The sequence below is a fragment of the Rhinolophus hipposideros genome (assembly GCF_964194185.1).
Source record: "Rhinolophus hipposideros genome assembly, chromosome: 2".
NCBI lineage: Eukaryota > Metazoa > Chordata > Mammalia > Chiroptera > Rhinolophidae > Rhinolophus > Rhinolophus hipposideros.
Window position 1 is genome coordinate 49715384 of NC_138048.1, and position 19107 is coordinate 49734490.

Sequence of the window (19107 nt, forward strand, 5' to 3'; positions counted from 1 at the left end):
GTTCTTTTTAATTCAGGCAAGCATGTTAATTAGATAGCCCTCCCGTGACTGACCCTGCACCTGTGGCAACCCTGTCTTCAGAATTCTAGTTCTAAGATAGGTAGACAAATAGATATCTACCTATCTGAGACTAGCCATGCTTTCATCTTCTACCATGTTTCCCCGAAAATAAGACCTAGTCAGACCATCAGCTCTAATGTGTCTTTTGGAGCAAAAATTAATATAAGACCTGGTCTTATTTTAATGTAATATAAGACCGGGTCTAATATATAATATAATATAATATAATATAATATAATATAATATAATATAATATAATATAATATAATATAAATACCAGGTATAATATAATACCAGGTCTTATATTAATTTTTGCTCGACAAGACGTATTAGGTCTTTGCAGTCCCGCTAGGTCTCATTTTCAGGGAAACACGGTAGATGAGATAAGGTAAAATCCTTTCCAGTAATTCCTTGGTGACCTCATCCAGTCTTGTGGCTTTAACTGCCCTTCATTCACCAAGGACTCCGTTTTATTTCTCTATTACGCTGTCACAAACCACCCCCAATCTTAGTGGCTTAGAACAACAGCTTATTATTTCTCGTGATTGTGAGGGTGGACCAGGTAGTTCTTCTGTTTCATGTGGTTTCTGCCAGGTGCTGGGATGGCTGGAAGCTCCAAAGTGGCCTCACTCTCGTGGCTGGCACTTGGTGTGGGTGGGTGTGGGACTTCTGGGGTTCTCACTGTGGGTCCTTGGTTCTCCTTTCCATGACCTTTCCATGTGGACTTTCTATGTGGCTCGGGCTTCTCACTCCAGGAACAGTTTTATTTATTCTTGACTTCATCATCTTCAAATGGAGTTCTAAAATTAGGTGATCCAGTCAAAAGGTCAAAATTCAAAAGGTGAAAAAAGATGTACAGTGAAAAGTATTTCTTTCATTGCTGTTGTCCAGCCCCTATTCTTCTTAGCTGATTTGTATATCCTTCCAGAGAGTAAAGAAAAAAGCAAAAAACCATATATACGAGCCAATATGTTGAGCTTTGTGTCTTGTGTCTTAGGAAAACCTTTCTGCCCTAACTGTGTAACCGTCTTTTTTCTTGAAGTTTTACAGTTTTTTTTTTGTTTTTTTTTTACATGGCTGTCATCAGGCCTTCCTGTGTGTCTGCTGCAAGACCAGAATTGATGGAGTTTTAGGGCAGCCAAATCATTGGAATTTCCCATCTCCTCAGTTCTAGGGTCGTCCACATGGTTCACGTGGGCAGAGTCAAAAGATTTTTCCAAATTGAATTTCTTTTAGCACTTTCCAAGCTGCTAGTGCAGAGAGAGGAAGCCAGATGAGGTGGGCAGCAGGGCAAGTAAGATCTAAGACTCTGCCCCTGCCCAAAGGGCAGGTAGAGCAGCGGAGGATTTGGAGTCCTGACTTGTCGCTGACTCGGGACTTACCAAGGGCCACTTGACTTAGTTATGTCCTCAGGGGCAGAGTTGATGCTGGCTTTTTTTTTTTTACTGGTTTGTCTGTCCACTTAGGTCCAGTGACTTGAGCATCTTAACCTGATGTGAGCTTGTTTTCTATTGTAGGAGAATGCACTAATTTTATTAGCACCTACTATGTATCAGGTGCACTGCTTAGCATTTGGTATGTTATTCTGTTTCCTTGTGAAGGTTGTTCAAGTTTTATAAGATCAGCCTTGTCTTCATCCAAAAGATGAAGAAACTGAGATTTAGGGATGTTCAGTGGTTTGCCTCAAGTCACTCAGCTAGGAAAAGATTTGGAATCTGAACCCAGTTGGTCTGTTTCCAAAGCTCACACCCTTTCCCAACAGCTAGAAGGCTTCAAATTAACAGTATAAACAGATTACAGAGATATTCTTTATACAATTTACAGAGTCAGTTATTTTTAAGAACCATAAGCAGAATCCATTTGCTGCAAAGTAAAATGTTCATGGTAACTGATACTTTTCTTTTTGAAATGAAGAGCCAAGGAAGAGAGGATTCAAATTGGCTGGTATGTGTGTGGGGTCAGGGCATTCAGGTGAGTCAGTGTTCTGATGGAATAGCGCGTTGCCCTATGGGACGTACACAGATTGTACATTTTCCAAAAAAAAAAAAAAGTGGAATATAGAGAAAATGTTTAGTTCTAAATAAATGCTAACCAAAATGTATTCATATTTCTTTGATGGTACAGTGGGCTCCTTTTGGGGAACTTCACATTCCTTATTATCAACCCCAGTCGTCCTGATGGTGCCTGATGTTACTGGGCAGATGTGCTGGGTTTGGGGGGAACTATTTGGAAAAGTTCTTGGAGGAGATGGAGTGGGCATAGGAAAAAGCGAGGAGAAGGGAGAGACTTCTCCATAGTGAGGCTCCCAGGTGCTGGGTGAGGTAAGAAGTTTCATCTGGGGTGACTGACAACTTAAGGTTTCCTGATTCTACGTTGGTGAACTGTGGGAATTGAGAGACGAGAGGAACAGTTAAGAGAAACCAAACCTCTGGGAGGGGGTGAATCCCTGAGGCTGAGGGGTTCTTATATCATCGAGTCACACCACCTTTGATGGCTAAAGAAGCTGTTCCTTGTGGAGGGAAGATGGAGGTGCCCCCTTACTGGCGGTGAGGGAAACATAGCAGGCCATAACGAGCCTCGTGGGTCGGGTTCTGAACTAGTCTCTCCAACTACTTATTAACTGGTTTTCCTTCAGGAAGCACTTCATAATTTAGGTGTGCTGGAGAAGGCAACCTACCAGGTGGCCGTGATCTGTGGAGGCAATGGTAGGTCAGGGGAGCGAGGGAGGGAGGAGGAAGAGACAGCAGCTCCTGTGAGTGGCCTTCCTCAGGCCGGCTTGTCAGGCACAGGCCTGTGAAGTCATGGACCCCTCCTTCTTGTCCCCAGTACCCCCCCAGTACTGCTTGTACCCAAGGCCTCGAATTCTACTTTCCATCCTTTGACCTAAGGCAATGTCTTTTACCACAATGTAAATATTTCCCAAGGGCCTAAATATTAAACTCTCATCATGAAAACCTTAGAGGGGATGAGATGATTATAATACTTTTCATGGGTCCAGGATGGGTGAGCTTTGCAAAGGCAGAGAAAGTGGGGAAAGGTCTGCCTCTTGGGGCACGGGGAGGGGTGTTGGGGCGGTTGGAGCTTCAGAGCAATGTGGGGGCTCTATGACTGGTGGGGGAACTATAACTGTTTGGGGAGGGGTCACAGAGGCATTCTGGTTCTGCATTTAACAATTTGGTTTACAGCCCAGTGAGGTGAATGGCCGTGTGAAGTCTTCCCTCAGCCAAGGGAGAGTTAAAGATTTGAGCAGAGGTCAGGGGTCAGCAAGGATGAAAGTGACACAAAAGCCAGAGCAAGACAGGCTAATTAGCTTCCGCCTTTCCCTCCTGCTGCCTGACCTGATATTTGAGGTGACATTTAAAGCCATTGTACAGATGTGTGCGGTGGAGCCACGGTGGAATGAATGCTTTCTGGAGCCTGTGGAGAGATGGGGCTGATTTTTCAGCTTCCTGGCTGGCAGCTTCTCAGCCCCTCCCTGCGGGGCTCTCTAGTGGGCCTAGGGGGAGGCGGGACTTCCCTTTACTTTCCAGGAGACTCTCCTCTAATTCAGGACTCAGGATTCCCCACCCTCTGTTCCTCCCTCCCCCCTCACTCTTAGGGTGTGTGGGTGAGACGGGGTACACTGTAGAACTCAACCAAAATGGTTAAATGATTTAAGTCATTGCAGTGTGTAAAAGAGGAGAGCAGGGACAGAAACGGGTAGATCAGTGTTTCAGAATCATCTGGGGAGTTTGTTAAAAATGCAGGCCTCTAGGAGTGAGGCCTAGTTATCCGCATGGATAACCAACCCTCTAAGGTGATTCTGCTGCCCATTAAACTTTGAGAACGTCTGAGATCGAGAATGCATGAGGTTAGCTGGGAAAAGGCCTCTTGGGAGCGGTGGACTTGAATTTCAGCATGATAGGTGATATTTGTTTTAGGTGCTGTCCTCAGGTGTGGACCTAAGGCTCCTGTTCACCTGGGGACACCGGGCTCTCCTAGGAGAGACTGGCAGGTGTCCATCCTATCCCGTGGAGGGTGTTGCCGTGCATGTGTTGCCATAGGCTACACTTCACCACTTGGGAGCTAATCGCCAAGGGGACAGAAGCAGTGTGGGAGGTGGCTGAGGATGGTGTCTGCTGGAGTGTTTGATTCATGTGGCAAGGGAAGCACAGCTTGCAGGGCAAAATGGCAGCCTGGTGGAGCCCATTTCCTGGGGTGGGGCGGGGGGACAACATCCTTTCAGCGGGCAGTCTTCACTGTGGCACAGAGACACTAGCCACTGTGCCACCTCCTGTGGGGCCTGTACTTGTTCCAGCGCCCCATGTGTCTGAGGAGCCGGCCGGTGCTGCTGCAGCAGTGGTCATTGTTGTTCCGGGAGATGACTGGGAAAGAGGTGGGACTTGATTGGTTCTCTCCTCCCTCCATGCTGCTTGCCTTCTGCTCCACACACTTGTGCTGGCTTTATCTGATCGGGAACACAGTGTTTTCACGTTGGGGTGGGTGGAGAGAGGGAGAAAGAGCAGTGCCAAGTTAAGAAGAAGGAACAGCGAAGAGAAGGGAACATATCTCTGTTGTGACATCGAGTAACCGGTGATCATCCAGAGGGGCACTGGCCCTCTGGGATAGAAGGGCTGCTTTGGCCCAGGGGTCACTGTGTGTCGCTGGATAGCAAGTCCCTGCAGCCATCTGGGTGGGCTGGGCGAACCCCGCCGACCGCCGCTCTGGCTTTGACCGTGATGAAGGAGGGAGCCACCGCAGAAGCATTGTTTAAGACGAAACAACAACACAAATCTAATAAAGCTCTTTCCTGGCCAATATCCCATCCTTTCTAATTGCACTGCAGCTTAATGGCATCTCTGACAGCCTCTTGGAACATTTTATTCAACTTCTGGAAGGGCTACATTTAAAGTAAAGCTTATGAGGCGTTGTGGGAGTTGGAGAAATGAGCAGTGGTAGGCTGGGGAGCTCCGAGGAGCCCAGCTTGATGGGTTGAAGCCAATCTTTAGTAAAATTCCTGGCTGAATGGGTTCATCCTGGGCCAGACTCTAACAGGTATGCTTATGTTCTTAGGTTCACAGTTTATGGGGGAAGTGATTGCACCCATACTTTTCTTTATCATCTTGATTCTCTTTCTCTCTTTGAACAGGAAGCAGTGTGGAATGTTTTGCCCTTGAGTACCAGAAGGATGGGAACAGGGCCAGCTTCTTTCTCAGGGCCCAAGAATGGGAAGTGGAATAGTAGTATTAGCACCGTCAGAGTACTCTAGCTCATGCTGTGTCACTGGGCCTTTAGTCTCCCAGTCAGACACTCTTCCCATCATCCATCTCTGTCTAGGTCTCCTGCATGGTGGGAGCTATGGGTGTACCCATCCCATTTCAGATTTCTCCTGAGTTGTGTTAGAGAAAGTTGTGTTGAAGATACTTTCTCTTGGCAGCTACAGCCAGGGCCCAAAGCAAAAGACAAAAGGCCGTTAATAAGTGGCCCCATGCAGGCTGACTACTCAGCCTGTGCCCAGGGCATGTCAGCACTGCCCTAAAGATCCTGCCCTCCTGTGAGGGCTTCCATCTTTCTGTGAAAGATGGCACAGCTCCTCAGAGAACAATCAGAGCCCCAGAAACGTTCTCTGGGAGGAGACAGATGGCACATATTTCTTTCTCAGCCCAGCCACCTGCGAGGCATTTGACCATAAGCAAGTTATTTAACCCCTTGGAACCTGGGTTTTCTCTTCTGTACACTGGGGAAAGTGATTCCCATCCTGCAGACCTCGCATGGCTGTTGAGAGGCCCAAAGTTGATAAGGGATATGAAAATACTATGTGAGCTAAAATGTGCTGGGTACACCTGAGTGATGGATGGTGTTACTCATGAAGGAAGGGGGAGGGTCTGTATGGATCAGTGCACTTCTTTCTGGAGAGAGAGGAGGAGGGGTTTGCATTCTTGTGTTAACTACATACACGCTGGAGTCTTGTCCATTTAAGGTTATCACAAAATAATACACAAATCCTGAAGGCAGCTTTTGGGCAATGGTGTCTGCTCACTCCTAGTGCTGCCCCTTAAGGAGGAGCCATGATACAGTGAGGGTGGTGCTGGGGCAAGGCAGGCTGGTGGGGACCGGCCCTGCTGCTTTCTCCCTCTCCGCTCGCGCGCCTGCCCCCAGCATGCCTGGTCCCCAGGCTGGGTCCTGTCAGAATCTTCAGCCTGTCTCACCTTGGAGGCCTTGCCCCCGGGAAGAGCTGATGCTGAGAGGGGCCTGCTTCTGCCAGCTCCCCAGTGGAGCTCAGGAGGCCCGGCATGCTCGCGTGTCTATGAGGACAATGAGAGGGTGTTGCTGGCATGGTCTAGGCTGCGACAAAAGCTGGGATGAATGTGTGCGTGGCCACTGGGTAGTTTTTAGGCTTGGAGTACAAGGTTGTCCCAGACCTGGGGTCCCCTTGGGTTTCATTTCTGTGAGCAGGACTCCCAGTCACTAGGGCACAGCCTGACCATGTGGGTGGCAGTGCACTGTGAAATGGGTCCCCAGCAGGGCAGGGTCGTGGTGCCCTGTTATCCTTCTGTAGGCCTTAGGCAGTGTCCAGGGGCAGGGGACCCCACACCTTTCCTTTCTTAGCGATGAAATGAAACCATGTTTTTATGCGTACCCAGACTCAGTGGCCTGCTCCTTGGTTCAGTGAGTAAGTACTTAAACATTTGCCATGTCCAAGACACTCTATGAGGACACAAAAATGATTCCGCAGGAGACCCAGCTTCATGGAGTTTCTGGTCAAATAAGGGAGAGGAGTCCCGCGTGAAGGAGAAAGTGAAATGCAGTATATAGTGGGGAAGACCAGGGGAGGTTGCTTGGCTTTTGTGGCATTTGAGTTAGACATGAGAAAATTCATGAGGATTTGGCCATGGTGAAGTCGGGGCTTAAGGAGGGCATGCTATTGGCAGGAATAGCAGAGCAAAGGCATGGAGGTGGGAAACCATGGAATGTATGGACACGTGGGAGCCAGAATCTGGCAAGAGGGATGGGGGTGGGAGGGGAAGGGGAAATGGCCACTAGAGCTCTGCCTACCAGGAGCGGCACCAGAAAGGCTGTATCCTTCCTTTCCTTGGAGACTCATAATAGCTCTGGGAGGCAAACGCGGTTCTCTCCAGTTTATAGAGAAGGAAGCTGGGGCTTAGGGAGTTGAAGTAACTTGATCGAAGCCAGGAAACTATTAAGTGAAAGCACGATTTGAACCCATGACTGTGCGACTCCTGAGCCTATGCCGTGCCCACTATAACAGAGGATCCATGAAGGGACATGGGGAGAAATTGTCTGAGGCCTTTTTCTGATCCCATGGGCCTAGCAGTCTTGGGCAGGGCGTGCCTGTGGTCCCCGCAGAGCGAGGGAGTGAGGCTGTGGGTCTTTGGTGCTAGCCTTGGAGTCCAGGACGGTTGAGCTCCTGGCTTCCCACCCCCATCCCATTGGGGAGCCACTGGCCTCTGGCGTGGGAGGCAGGGGAAGCCAGGATGGCAGGAGATCCTGGAATGAAATGGAAGACTTGGCCTTGCCTGTGGCTTTTCATTCCCAAGACCACCTCTATCCCAATCCCTTTGTGATAAGCCTTCCCTGGCTCCTCTCCCCACCTCTCTAACCTCTCCTTGGGCCCCTGCAGGCGCGGTCTGCGTTCTGCTCTTGTTCCTTTGTTGCTGTGAAACAGGCTCCAGCACAGTCAGCCTCTGTGTGGGAGGACTGGTGGCTGTCTTCGCAGGCAGGCATTTGCTTAGAGCAGGCTGTGTGTGAGCCCAGCGTCAAGAAATTCCGGCCTCCTCAAGTCAGAGACGGTGGAACTACGTTCTGCTGAGGGGACTGGCTGTGAAGGATGAGTTCAGGGGGGGATGACGGACCGCTTCTGGGACCAGTGGTATCTCTGGTATCTCCGCTTGCTCCGGCTGCTGGATCGAGGTATTCCTGAGTGTGTGTGTGTGTGTGTGTGTGTGTGTGTGTGTGTGAGCGAGACAGGAAGATATGCACACACAGACAGAAATAAACAGAGATGAACAGAGAAAGGCACAGCAGAGAGGGACACAGATCAAGAAGGGAGAGAAGTCGGAACGAAGCAGAGGCGAGGAGCCAACCCCTGGGAAGTAAAGAAAGGCTGTCTTTCTGGGGACAGTTGTGACCCAGCTGGGAATCAGGAGCATGGGGCCATTTGGGGAACATCTGTACATCAAGATCTTGTTACTTGCTCAGTCCTGCAGTCAAAGACAAGTTAAGTCCTGTCCTGCAGGGCTGTCAATAGAATGCTCTGAGAAACAGTGCCACAAGGAGAATGGTCCCTGCAGCAAGAGGCTAGGGGCAAATGATGCAGGCTCACATCTCAGCTCTGCCACTCACCAGCTCTGTGACCTCAGGCTGATTTACGTGACCTTTCTGAGCTTGTCTCCCCCTCTGTAAATGGGCATGGTGAGACCTATATGCTAGGGTTGTTGTAGAATTATTATATAATTCATACCTGTAAAACATATAGCATGGTGTCTGGTGCACAGTAGGTGCTTTGTAAGAGTTCTTTTCCTCCTTCTGTGCCTCTCAGCATTGTGGATCTGTGTGGTACCTGTGCTAAGAACAGCTCCCTTTGTGGCTTATCTGTAGGTAGAGTCGGTACAGAATTTACATTTAGTGGAAAGGGAAGGTTTGTTTTATTCCTCAGGTTAGTTTGACCTTAATACATTCCACCATCCAATATTCTTGCGACTTAAATCTCCTGTTAATGTGATGCAAGTCTAGACGTTGCATTGTAAGGAAAAGCCACTGTGAACTGGGTTAAGCAACTGATTTTTAAAAAATGTTTAGTGTTATTTTTAAAAGCTTTGGCTCCTTTAAGAGGTTTTGCTGAGAATGAGGTCAAACCCCGATGGAAAAGATGGCGCTGGGGAAGCCCTTATACACCCCCCCACCCCCCCCACCCCCGTGTGTGCATCTCCACTGGGAACAGTCTTCGGCCCAGGAGGTCAGTCCCAGGTGGAAGCAGAGAGCTGCACAGAGCAGCTGAACCAGGGCTCTTATCAAGGAGAAATCAAAGATGGAGGAAACCACACCAGCACATGCAAAAAGCAGTGTCTCACTAGCACTGAGAAACAGGCCAGTGGGAGCCCAGACTTGAGATGAGATGAGATGAGGTGAGAGTGTTAGGAAGAGAGCCAGAACTTCTTACTGGTGGAGATCATAGCCTGGGGGAAGGGGAAAGGGAAGGGGAAGGCGACCACAGGTGTGAGCCCCCACCCCCCAGGTGTGTGACCTCACGCAAGTGACTTAGCCTCTCTGTGCCTCCTTTCCTTCATCGTAAAAGGGGATGATGATGATAACAGTAGCAGCAGTGCAGAGGGTTGCTGTGGGGGCTAAGTGAAATACTTAGTAGGTTGTGCAGAAGTTTAAGTGCAGTATTTGCAAGTGTTTTTAACCTTGTAAACGCAATTACTTTTGCACCCGCCTAATATTATCTCAGTACCTGACATGAAGAAGGTGTTCCTTAAATGTTAGTTTTCATTACCAAGACAGTTGATTCTTACTCTCTTACGGACATCTTAGGAAAGACAGGAACAGGTGGTATGTAATAACCAGGAGCTGAGAAAAGGCCAGTTAAGAATTGTTAGAGGCTTAGAGACAATTTATACTTCTGTGAATTAAAACAAGATTCAAACTCACTAACATGCCACTAATGATAAGAAGAAATGAGATGTTAATGTATAAGCTGTACCACTAATAATTGTTTTGTTTTTTACAAAATGCTCAAATCCATGCGTTGCAAACCTAGGTTTAAGTTTTGGCTCCATTACTTTCTGAGTGCCCTTGCATAAAGGATTGACCCTCAGTTTGTTAATCTGAAAAAATGGGAACTTTAATAATAACACTACCTATATAGAATTTGGGGGATATTTATTGTGTTAGTGCATGTAAAACTGTCAGGCATTCTCAGAAGTGTCCGGTTAATGAATTTATAGATCAGTGGATTAACCCGTTCCTTTGGGTAGCAAAAGTTGGTTGCTAGAATTGTGTGGGTTTTTTTTATGCATGTTTTGTCATCATGTATGGCTATAATTGGAATGTTTATGGTCTTTTATACACAGTGTCTTTGTTTGTTTGTTTATTTGTTTTAAATGAGGCTTTAGATGAGCAGCTTCTGACTGTGTAGGACAACTCATTTCCAGGCTTTTAGGGTGTTGGTATGTTACCCAGTTCTGGTTATTGGGTGTCACGGTATTACATATGTACACCCGTGCACACCCACATCAAAGTTGAAGCAGAATGTTTGGATGTGGCCACTTCTCTCTAGTAACTAATGGTAGCTAACAGTGTATGGACAATGGCATGCTACACTGAGCTGGCTCATGGTTGCTGCTCAATACATTTTTGTTGAATGGATGGATGCATGATCCACCTCTCCTTCTGGCCGGTGAACACGATTCTCTTAGATCTCTCTTTAGTGTAACAGAATTTAGCTCCTTTCATCTGTTTAGGATGTTATGTTATTTCACCCCAACAGTGCCATGCCTCCTGTCATCTTAAAAGTAACAGGCCTCAAGAAAGAGAGGAGGGAATAAGAAATGAGAAGAAGTGGGAAATGATGAGTTTAGCCCAGGAAACTGAAATAATCAACAAGCTGTGTGCCAGCCTGAGTCATTCTCTTGGCTGTGACGGGGGATAAATGAATCTGTGATTTGACACACCTAGGAAGAGGAGGAAACGTTAGAACACATTATAGGGCAGAAATAAACTTGACAAAGGGTGACAGTGTGTGCTTGGTGATTACAGACTGATCTTTTATCTCCCCTATCATTGTTTATTACAGGTCAGGATTTAAAAAAAAAAAAAAAAAGAGGGGTTGTTTTCTAGAGCTGTACCTAACTGTATGTGAGGATTTATAGGATAATTAACTGCCAGCTTGCTAGACATGATTATTTTGATGATTTATTTCATTAATAGCAGATGATGTTTCTACAGTGTTTGTTGCTGGGTGTTTGTCACTCTGCTTATTGTGTTCTGTGCTTCCAGACAGACGGTGCCTAAGGAGATGGTTCCCATGTGGGGACTGTCCATCAAAAGAAAGGCGCTCATACAGATGGGAAGCATGGGTGGTATATGACAGAAGTGACATTGCTTTTTGTTGTTGAGTTTTGGCATATCCACGGGGACCTGACAAGAAAGTGGGGGTTTACATGTGTGTGTGTGTGTGTGTGTGTGTGTGTGTTTTTGTAGTGAAGGGAGAAGAGTGAATGCTCTTTAATCATAGAACGTCAGGCAGGGTTTCCCAGTGTGTGGGGACATGCATCACTAGTATGTGAAATGATCTTTAGGTGACTTACAGGTGGTTCTCTTGCTGGCCACCGCCTGGCACGGTCTGAAGGACACCGTTTTCTGCCCAGTGTCCACTTCTGCGGCACTGCCCGCCCCCCTGTCCCCATCCCACTCAGGGCAGGCCCTCCTTAGCCCCACCTACCCCTCAGGTCCTCCCTCATTTTCACCTGTAGCCTCCCTTTACCTTACACCAGCCCCCCCCACCCCGCCTTCATCTCTGGTCCCCGATGCCAGCCTCACCAGCCTCCCTGCCCCTCAGCCCACGCTCACTGTCGCTAGGGCTCCTTTAAAGGCTCAGCCCCGTGCCACCTGGGACCTCATTCCCGGGCATTGCTCTGTTATCCTCTAACCACTGCCAAGCCCCGTCCCTTCTCTCCCCTGTGCCTGGGCCGGCTTCGCCATCCGGATCCTGGGTTTCCTGCCTGCGCCCGTCCCTTCCTGATTTCCCTGAGTTCTGCGCACCTGTTCCTCTCAGGGGCCACTGTCTCGTCTTATTTTGCTTCTGCCTTTTTACACCACCTTGCCATTACCCTCAGTCTACTGGTTTCTTTTAAAAATACGTTCAAGTAAAAAATAGAGTTGATTTAAAACATTATCGAGGAAGTAACTGTAGGAGGTGTGTGGATCTGGTGAAATGGTGACAGAAGTACACGGAGGACTGATGCGTGGAAAACTGAAGTGATACGCTGCATTTACAGCGCAGGCTTGCCGCTGTTGATTTCTTCTTGGTTCTTTGTCAGCCTCCCTGTAGCTACCACAAAGAGCTTTGGATTTGGGATCAGAAAGCAACTGGTTCTCATCCCTAGATGTACATTAGAATCATCTGGGAGCTCTTAGCTCAATGTCCAGTTCCTTCCTCGCCCCCCTCCCCCCTACTGAATTAGAATCAAGGGACTTCAGGACATGGGACATCGGGACATTGGCATGTTTAAAGAGCTCTCTCTGCAGGTGAGTCTAATGGCAGCCAGGGCTGAGACCTGCTCATTGTCATCCTTTGATATGGATGCCAGAGAGTAAAGGCAAAAATGACTCTTCAGCAGAATAAAATAAATGAGGAAAATCAGTGACTGTATTAGAATAGTAAACACAGCAGTAAACACACGTAGGAATGTATTAAGGAACATAATTTAAAAGAACAGTCCTTTGGGTATAATTTATGTAACTTTCAACAGAAACTTCAACTCTGAACATTTTCTATCCCTACCTAACTTGCCTTCCTATTCCCAGGAAAAACTTCACCGGTGATGCAGGATGTTGTCTGGCTCCAGCTTGCTTTGGGTGTTTCTCTCTGTTCTGGCTGCCTAGGGCTTTGGAGATTGAGATGGCGGTTTGTCACTGGAGAAGTCAAAAACAAAACAAAACAAAACACCACGTTTCCTTACTTGATTAGGATACCTTCAATTGGTGGGCACTGCTTGTATTCAGTTACAATTAGAGAAAGAAAACTCCCTTCTCCCTTCTGGTAGATGGGTGCTGAGGACACTAACTTTCCTCAAGCCTTCAGGCTGTTGGGCTCTTCTTCAGCCAGGAATCTACTTGTGTTTCTCACTAAAGTTTTCGTCTTCCGGTGCGGCCGTTCTCTGTGCCTCCACCTTCAAACCTCTCTGACTTTCTCACCCAAGGCCTGAGTCCGCCCAGGTGCAGTGCAGGGTGGAGAGGCAGCTGGCCCTCCTGGCTGAGGCTCTCAGAGCACCCTGAGAGCTGGTCTCTTCCTTCCCAGGCCTGCAGCCCTCTTCTTGGCCGCTGGTTTGCCGTCACTGACAGCTGCCCTGGCTTTGGCTTGCTTGCTGCTCAGTTATCTGCCCAGCTCTGGCCTCTGACTTGGTATCTTCGCGGAGTCCATCTTAGGCCAGTTCCTCGCTTGCCGCAGACTGCCATCCTGGATACCCACCTTGGTTTGGCTTGTTTTGCTCTTGTTAACCGTTGCATGTGTGTGCCCAGCATGATGTGTGGCTTCTTGGTGCCAACATTTCTGTCTTGTGCCTCCCTTCCTAGGGTCAGCAGGGAAAAGTAGAGAAAAGCACACAACATGTGTATGAAAAGTGCATCGGATAGTTCTCCTGAGCTGGGAATTTTCTAATCAGAGGACATTAGGTTGTAATCGTCTTCCCCTTTGAGCTGGACATTCATATAATACAGGAAGGAGTTACTTTATTGCAGCTTTTTAAGTCACAAATAGATATCCATTATAGTTATGTATCTGGCTTTTGGCACAAGACTACTTTCCTAGAGGATCCAGGCCTCTTACCCGATAACCAGTGTGACCACACTTGACATACCATCCCAAACAACTCCCTGTGTCTCCACACCACAGTCTGCCAGCAACTTCCATACTTTCTGTGCTTCCACCTGAAATGCCCTCCATTGAACGAGTTGCCTTGAGGGCAGGCTCGGCCCGCCATCCGTTTATATGCTCATCCAGGCATCTAGTTCAAGGCTGTATTCTAACAGGAAATCCAGTAAAGAGCTCTGCCTAACAGAGTATTTGAAGTGGAACGAAGAGAAGGTACTGACTATCATGGAATTGTTAAGGAGGAAAAGGAGAACTGTAGTGATTTTGCAGTTCCCATATCTTATCCCCTTTGGTCCTCTGTGTCTCTCTGAAACGGGTTACTGTAGTTCCCATTTCCACATAGGAGACAGGCTTGTAGAGGTTAAATGCTGTACTAAAGCCACAGAGCTGCTCGGAGAAGAGTCAAGATCCAGGACCCCTTACTCCTGTCTGGAAAGAGTTCTCTCCTGTATGTGCTGCCCTAAAGGTGGCGAGACCCCCACCCTCTCTCCAGCATGCATTTCAACTGGGTGTCTGCCCCTCTGCCCCGTCAGCAGAGCAGAGTACTGGGATGTCTTATCTGTGGTGTGAGATCACTGCACAAGATATATGTAGGCCGTGTCCTGGGGGAAGGACACCGATAGCTGCTCTGCGAGGTCCTGGTATGTTGTTTCCAGCCAGTGGGTGGAGGTAACTGCTATGTGAGAACAGTAACACAGCACTTCCCTGGGGGTGGCGTGGCTCTCAGGGCCTCTTCTTCTGTTGTAGCATATTCAGTGATTGCTTAGAGCTGGGGAGCAGCGGGGCAGCTATGTCCCTGGATGGTCAGGAAGCCAACTGGACTCCCAGTATAAGGGACAGCTTTGCTCTTCGCCTTGTGGATGGCTTGTTATCAAAGAAATTGTCAAGGCAATAGTCTTCTTATTAGTGGCAGTAGTAATAGTAGCCACGAAGGGCCCAGGCATAGCGGGGAGTGTTCAGGGGTAGGGAATAGGATTCCTTCCCGCAGGTAGCTCACAATTCAAACCCCTAAAAGATCAAGATTAGCAGCAACCTCTCCAAGTCTCTGTTGGCCCCTCTCAAACAATGGATTACTTATAAGGATCCCTTCTAGTTCCATGGTTCTATGTGGACAGTACCTGCAAAATAATATACCTACAATATATATATGTGATTCCCCAAGATGTTAGTTCATGCTGAATTGCTAAATGAGTGCTATGAATTCACAAGAGGGAGAAATGTTTGGGTCTGAGTGAAGGAAGAAATACTCATTTCACAAATATCTTCTAAGGACCTACTATGTGCTATATCTTACTCAACAATGCTGAAGAAGTGTTCTTCATGAAGCTTTAGAGTCTAGTGTGGGAAATAGACAATGTCAAATACCACAGTAAATAGCACAATGGCAGATAGAATAACAAGGAGAGAAGTGAATTAAGCGTTAGTAGTGCTCATGATGAGGGTGGGTGTCAGAAAGTACAGACTGCCTGGCGCATCTGTGTAGTAAGAATTAAGTTTGGAGAGGTTGGGGCCACTTTGCAAAGGTCCTTGCTTGCATGTCGGGCTAAAGGCACATGAGGGCAGGGTAGTAGCATTCACTTTAAAATTATATTGAACAATTCCCACGTACCAGGCAGTAGACTAGGTGCTGGGAATACAAAGAAGCATAACATGGCATAACCAGATGCCCAATTCCTTCAGACATTTGAAGTGTGTCTGTGTTTCTAAAGAGCAGTTAGGGTAGGAAATGCATGCTGTTGAGTCATCCGCCTAAAAGTGATAGTGTTAATTGTTATTAGCTCAGGGAAGACAGCATAGGGGGGAAATGTGACCAGTGTAGACTGATCTTAGAAAGTGTGCACATGGGGAACCAGAACCCAAGGGATGGGAAGAGTATCCCTAAAGGAGGAGGAGAACCAGGGTATAGTACATTCATGGCACTAGAGGAGAAGGGACAAGTAGGGGTCCCCATCTGCAGGAAGATGGGGCCATATTGGGGGCTTTGGTGACAGGAGGCCCTGGGGACGACTCATAGCGTGGTGTCAGCAGCCTCCACATGGAGAAACCAGATTGCGGTGGTAGGAGGGGGTGCGGATGAGGCAGCGGCAAGCACACATTGTTTGTTTGAGAGCTATGTCAGAAAACACGAGGTAAAAATGCAATAGTGGTTGGTGGGACCTCGGGGTCAAGTGATGGTTTTGTTCAAGAAGGGAGGACTGAATGTATCTGAGGCTGGGGGCGGGGGAGCCAAGGACAGAGAGAACTGTGAAAATGAGGAACAGCAATGGGCTTATTAATCGATTCGATAAAGAGTCATTGAGCACCAGCAGTGTTGCAGGCATGGTGCCGTTTTCTGCGGATACCACATGGATAAGGCATGACGTCTTCATGAAGTTCACACCCCAGTGAGTGAGGCACACAAAACACATATCAGGCAACCGTTGAATCTATACTAAGAGCGTGTGTGTGAGAAGTGCTGCAAAGTGTAGCAGTCACCGGCGGGAGGTAGCGGTGGGTTGAATGAAGAGTGCAGATGGAAGTGGTAGACTGGAGGAGGGAGAATGCTCCCTCTGTTGGAAGGAAGGAAGAAGGGGGTGCTTTGAGAACTATTTTTAAGTAGAAAAAAGGAAAAATGAGGAAATGCAATTCCCATGGCCTTGATGTTCTTAAGCAAAAGAGTAAGCAATGGGGGTGGCCGGATGGCTCCGTTGAAACACACTGTCCCCCAATATTCCCCAATAAAAAAATTTTAAAAATGTATACACATTAAAAAACAAAACAAAAAAAGAGTAAGCAATGTCAGGGGCCGAGGCTGGAGAGGGTGGGGTAGTTCACGACTTAGCACAGGCACTTCATGGCTTCATTTCAGCCTCCTGGGATGCAGGAGGGGTTATGACACAGGTGAGATAGCTGAGGGGACGCCCGTAGACCATAACCCGGGGCATGGGGCAGGTCTGTCACCTGGATACACTGCCGCTTATCGACTCAGAGGACACTGAATGAGTGGGGAACGGGAGTCTGTCAGTGCAATCAACAGATCAGCTCCTCCTTCTTCCTCTCACAAAACCCTGTTCCGGGCCCGGGGGGAAACCGTGGACAGGAGATGACATCTGTGCCTGGACTGCATTAAACCTGGTAAATCCAGCCATCAGCATGTATTTTCTATTAAGCACACTGTCCTCATGAGTGTTTGGGTTTTTAAGGATTTGACTAGAGCAAGGGGAAAGGGCATTCAGGGTGAGAGAAAATGCAGTGCAAACACTCTGGTGATTCAGAGGGTAGATGTAATCAGAGAAGGCTGGAGCTTTATCAGATAAAAAGTAAATTTACTGGTTCAAGAGATGGTATTGGGTCAAATAGATCAGTGGTAAGAAGAAGTTCCTTTTTTTTCAATTTTTAATTTTCTCATTCCCTTTGCCTCCATAATTATATGCCCAGCAAAAGAAGAAAGAGAGAGTTGGATGAGACCTCTCATTTAAGAGATGAGGAAACTGAGTTCAAAGAGATAATTTCATTTTCAAAAGTCATTCAGTTAGTTATTAGCTGAGCCTCCACATGAAGCCGGGGCACAAAAACTCCTAGTGGTGGCCTCTGTCCATTCCTTTCCCATGGTTTCAACTTTTCTGCCCCGTTAATGCTCAACAGCCCTGATGTATGTGGAACAGTGGGCAGACTGGAGAATTCATGGGTTTGAACGGACGGTGTCTACTTTGGATTCGTCTTTTTAAGGCTCCAAGCAAAATTTCTAAGAAGCCCCAAAAGCAGGATTGTGTTTCTTTCTCCATCTTCTCTTATTATCATGAAAAATAAGCTGAGTAGAATTGGAAGTGGCACCTCCTGGCTCTCCCAGACGGTTGCAGAATCACACTCTCAAGAACCCAGCCCGGGGCAAAGGCAGAGAGGGCTGCCTTCCTTCCAAACCTAGGCTGTGAGGAAGCATTGGCATGGGGCTTTTAATCTCCGTTCAGGCCAAATGAAATCTGTTAGATGGGATAATGAGCTCCATATTTTATAGACTATTTTAAGCTTGTCTCAAAATAAAGTACAGGGCTAGGGGTGGAGGAAGGACGTAAGTCTTGGAGACAAAATGCCATGGCTTACTCATCAGTGTTTTCATTTTAATGATCCCAACCCCAGTACAAGTCCCTCAGTGACACTGTAATGGAAACCACATTTTTTTTTTCCTGCTGGAAGTTTCAGGATGAACACAGCCAAATGCTTCGAGGCATAATTAAGGTTACAAACTCCCATCCCCAGTAATACACAGACCTTTCACCCCAGGGGGGCTCAGCTAGAAACAATGTGGTTGGAAAGCAGTTGAAATTATAGAGACATTCCTTCTGCCAACCTCTGGCCCACCACAGCTTCTTTTCTGGTCCCTCTCCACCCCTCCTCCCTCTCCTTCCCCTTCACCACTGCCTCATCCTTGGGAAGAAATAAACCAACACATAGATAAATAAGAACCTTGTTGCTGACTCCTTCCCTGCCACAGGGAGAGAATCTCAAACGGAGGGGCCTGGACATGGCTGACAGAGGCAGGCCATGAAGGGCAGCCAGGGGAGCCTGACAGTAGATGTGGGGTCCTGGGCAGGGGAGGTGCATGTGTCATCAGTAGGTTTGGAGGAGGCAGAGAATGTTCTGCACATTACAGGCTGGAAAATCCACCTCATAGGAATGTCTTGAGGACCTAAGAGAACAAGGTGGCCCCTTCCCCTGTGTTTGGACACGATAGGTTGAGATCTCAGTTTGTATCTCCTTTGCCTTGACAAGCTTTCTGAATCTGCAAAGATCAAAGTTAAGAAACTTGGCATGACCCACTGGATGACGTGGGCTTGTTTTTCCCCTCTGTTAACCACGTCTTGAACACCTGGAATATATGAGATAGTGGGAACTTAGTGCAAATATACAAACTCATTCTCTGGCCGGTTTTAGTCCAATCTTATCCATGTAGGAAAGGCTCTAGCTACTGTCACACAACAGACAAAGGAAGGACTAGGACCTTTGCCCCTGGCTGCTTTGGTCCCACACTCTGCCCCGAGGGTGGTGATTCTGGGATAGACCATGATGAGATCCAGCCGGACACTCTGCTTGGCTCCTGAGAGAGCATATCACTGCTCCATTTTCCTTCTCACTTCCCCTGTCACCAAAGGGCAAATAGTCACATTCATGATACCACCCTGAGGAAGATATATGAATAAGATATATGAATAAGCACATTCTTGATTCATCTGCCTAATAAGTATTAAACACCTCTCTGAGCCTCAGCTTCCTCACTTGAAGGATTAGTGGTAGTCTATCTGTGGTAGTCCTAAGAGCCATTCACTAAATAGTTCCAGCTCTCCACCTTCCACGGTAAGATTGTACTTCCCTTTACCTTTGACCATGTGACTTGCTCTGGCCAATGAAATGTGAGCAAAGTTAGGTGTTTTCATTTCCAAATGGAAGCTTTTAAAGCTGATATACTATTTACTTCA

General features: G+C 47.5%; 1 protein-coding gene across 23 annotated transcripts in view; it reads left to right on the plus strand.

Annotated features, from left to right (window-relative positions):
* Positions 1-19107, plus strand: part of KALRN (kalirin RhoGEF kinase) — a 621535-nt gene that overhangs the window by 54924 nt on the left and 547504 nt on the right. For 4 of the 23 annotated variants that reach the window (XM_081025704.1, XM_081025706.1, XM_081025709.1 and 1 more), the window contains exon 1: positions 7796-7971. The exons of 16 other annotated variants lie outside the window; for them this stretch is intronic. In XM_081025704.1, the coding sequence (XP_080881830.1) occupies positions 7905-7971 (67 nt within the window). In that variant the 5' untranslated portion in view covers positions 7796-7904. Of the gene's footprint in view, positions 1-7790; positions 7972-19107 lie in introns of those variants that run through there. 3 more of the 23 variants (XM_081025707.1, XM_081025719.1, XM_081025702.1) reach the window with 2 other exon arrangements.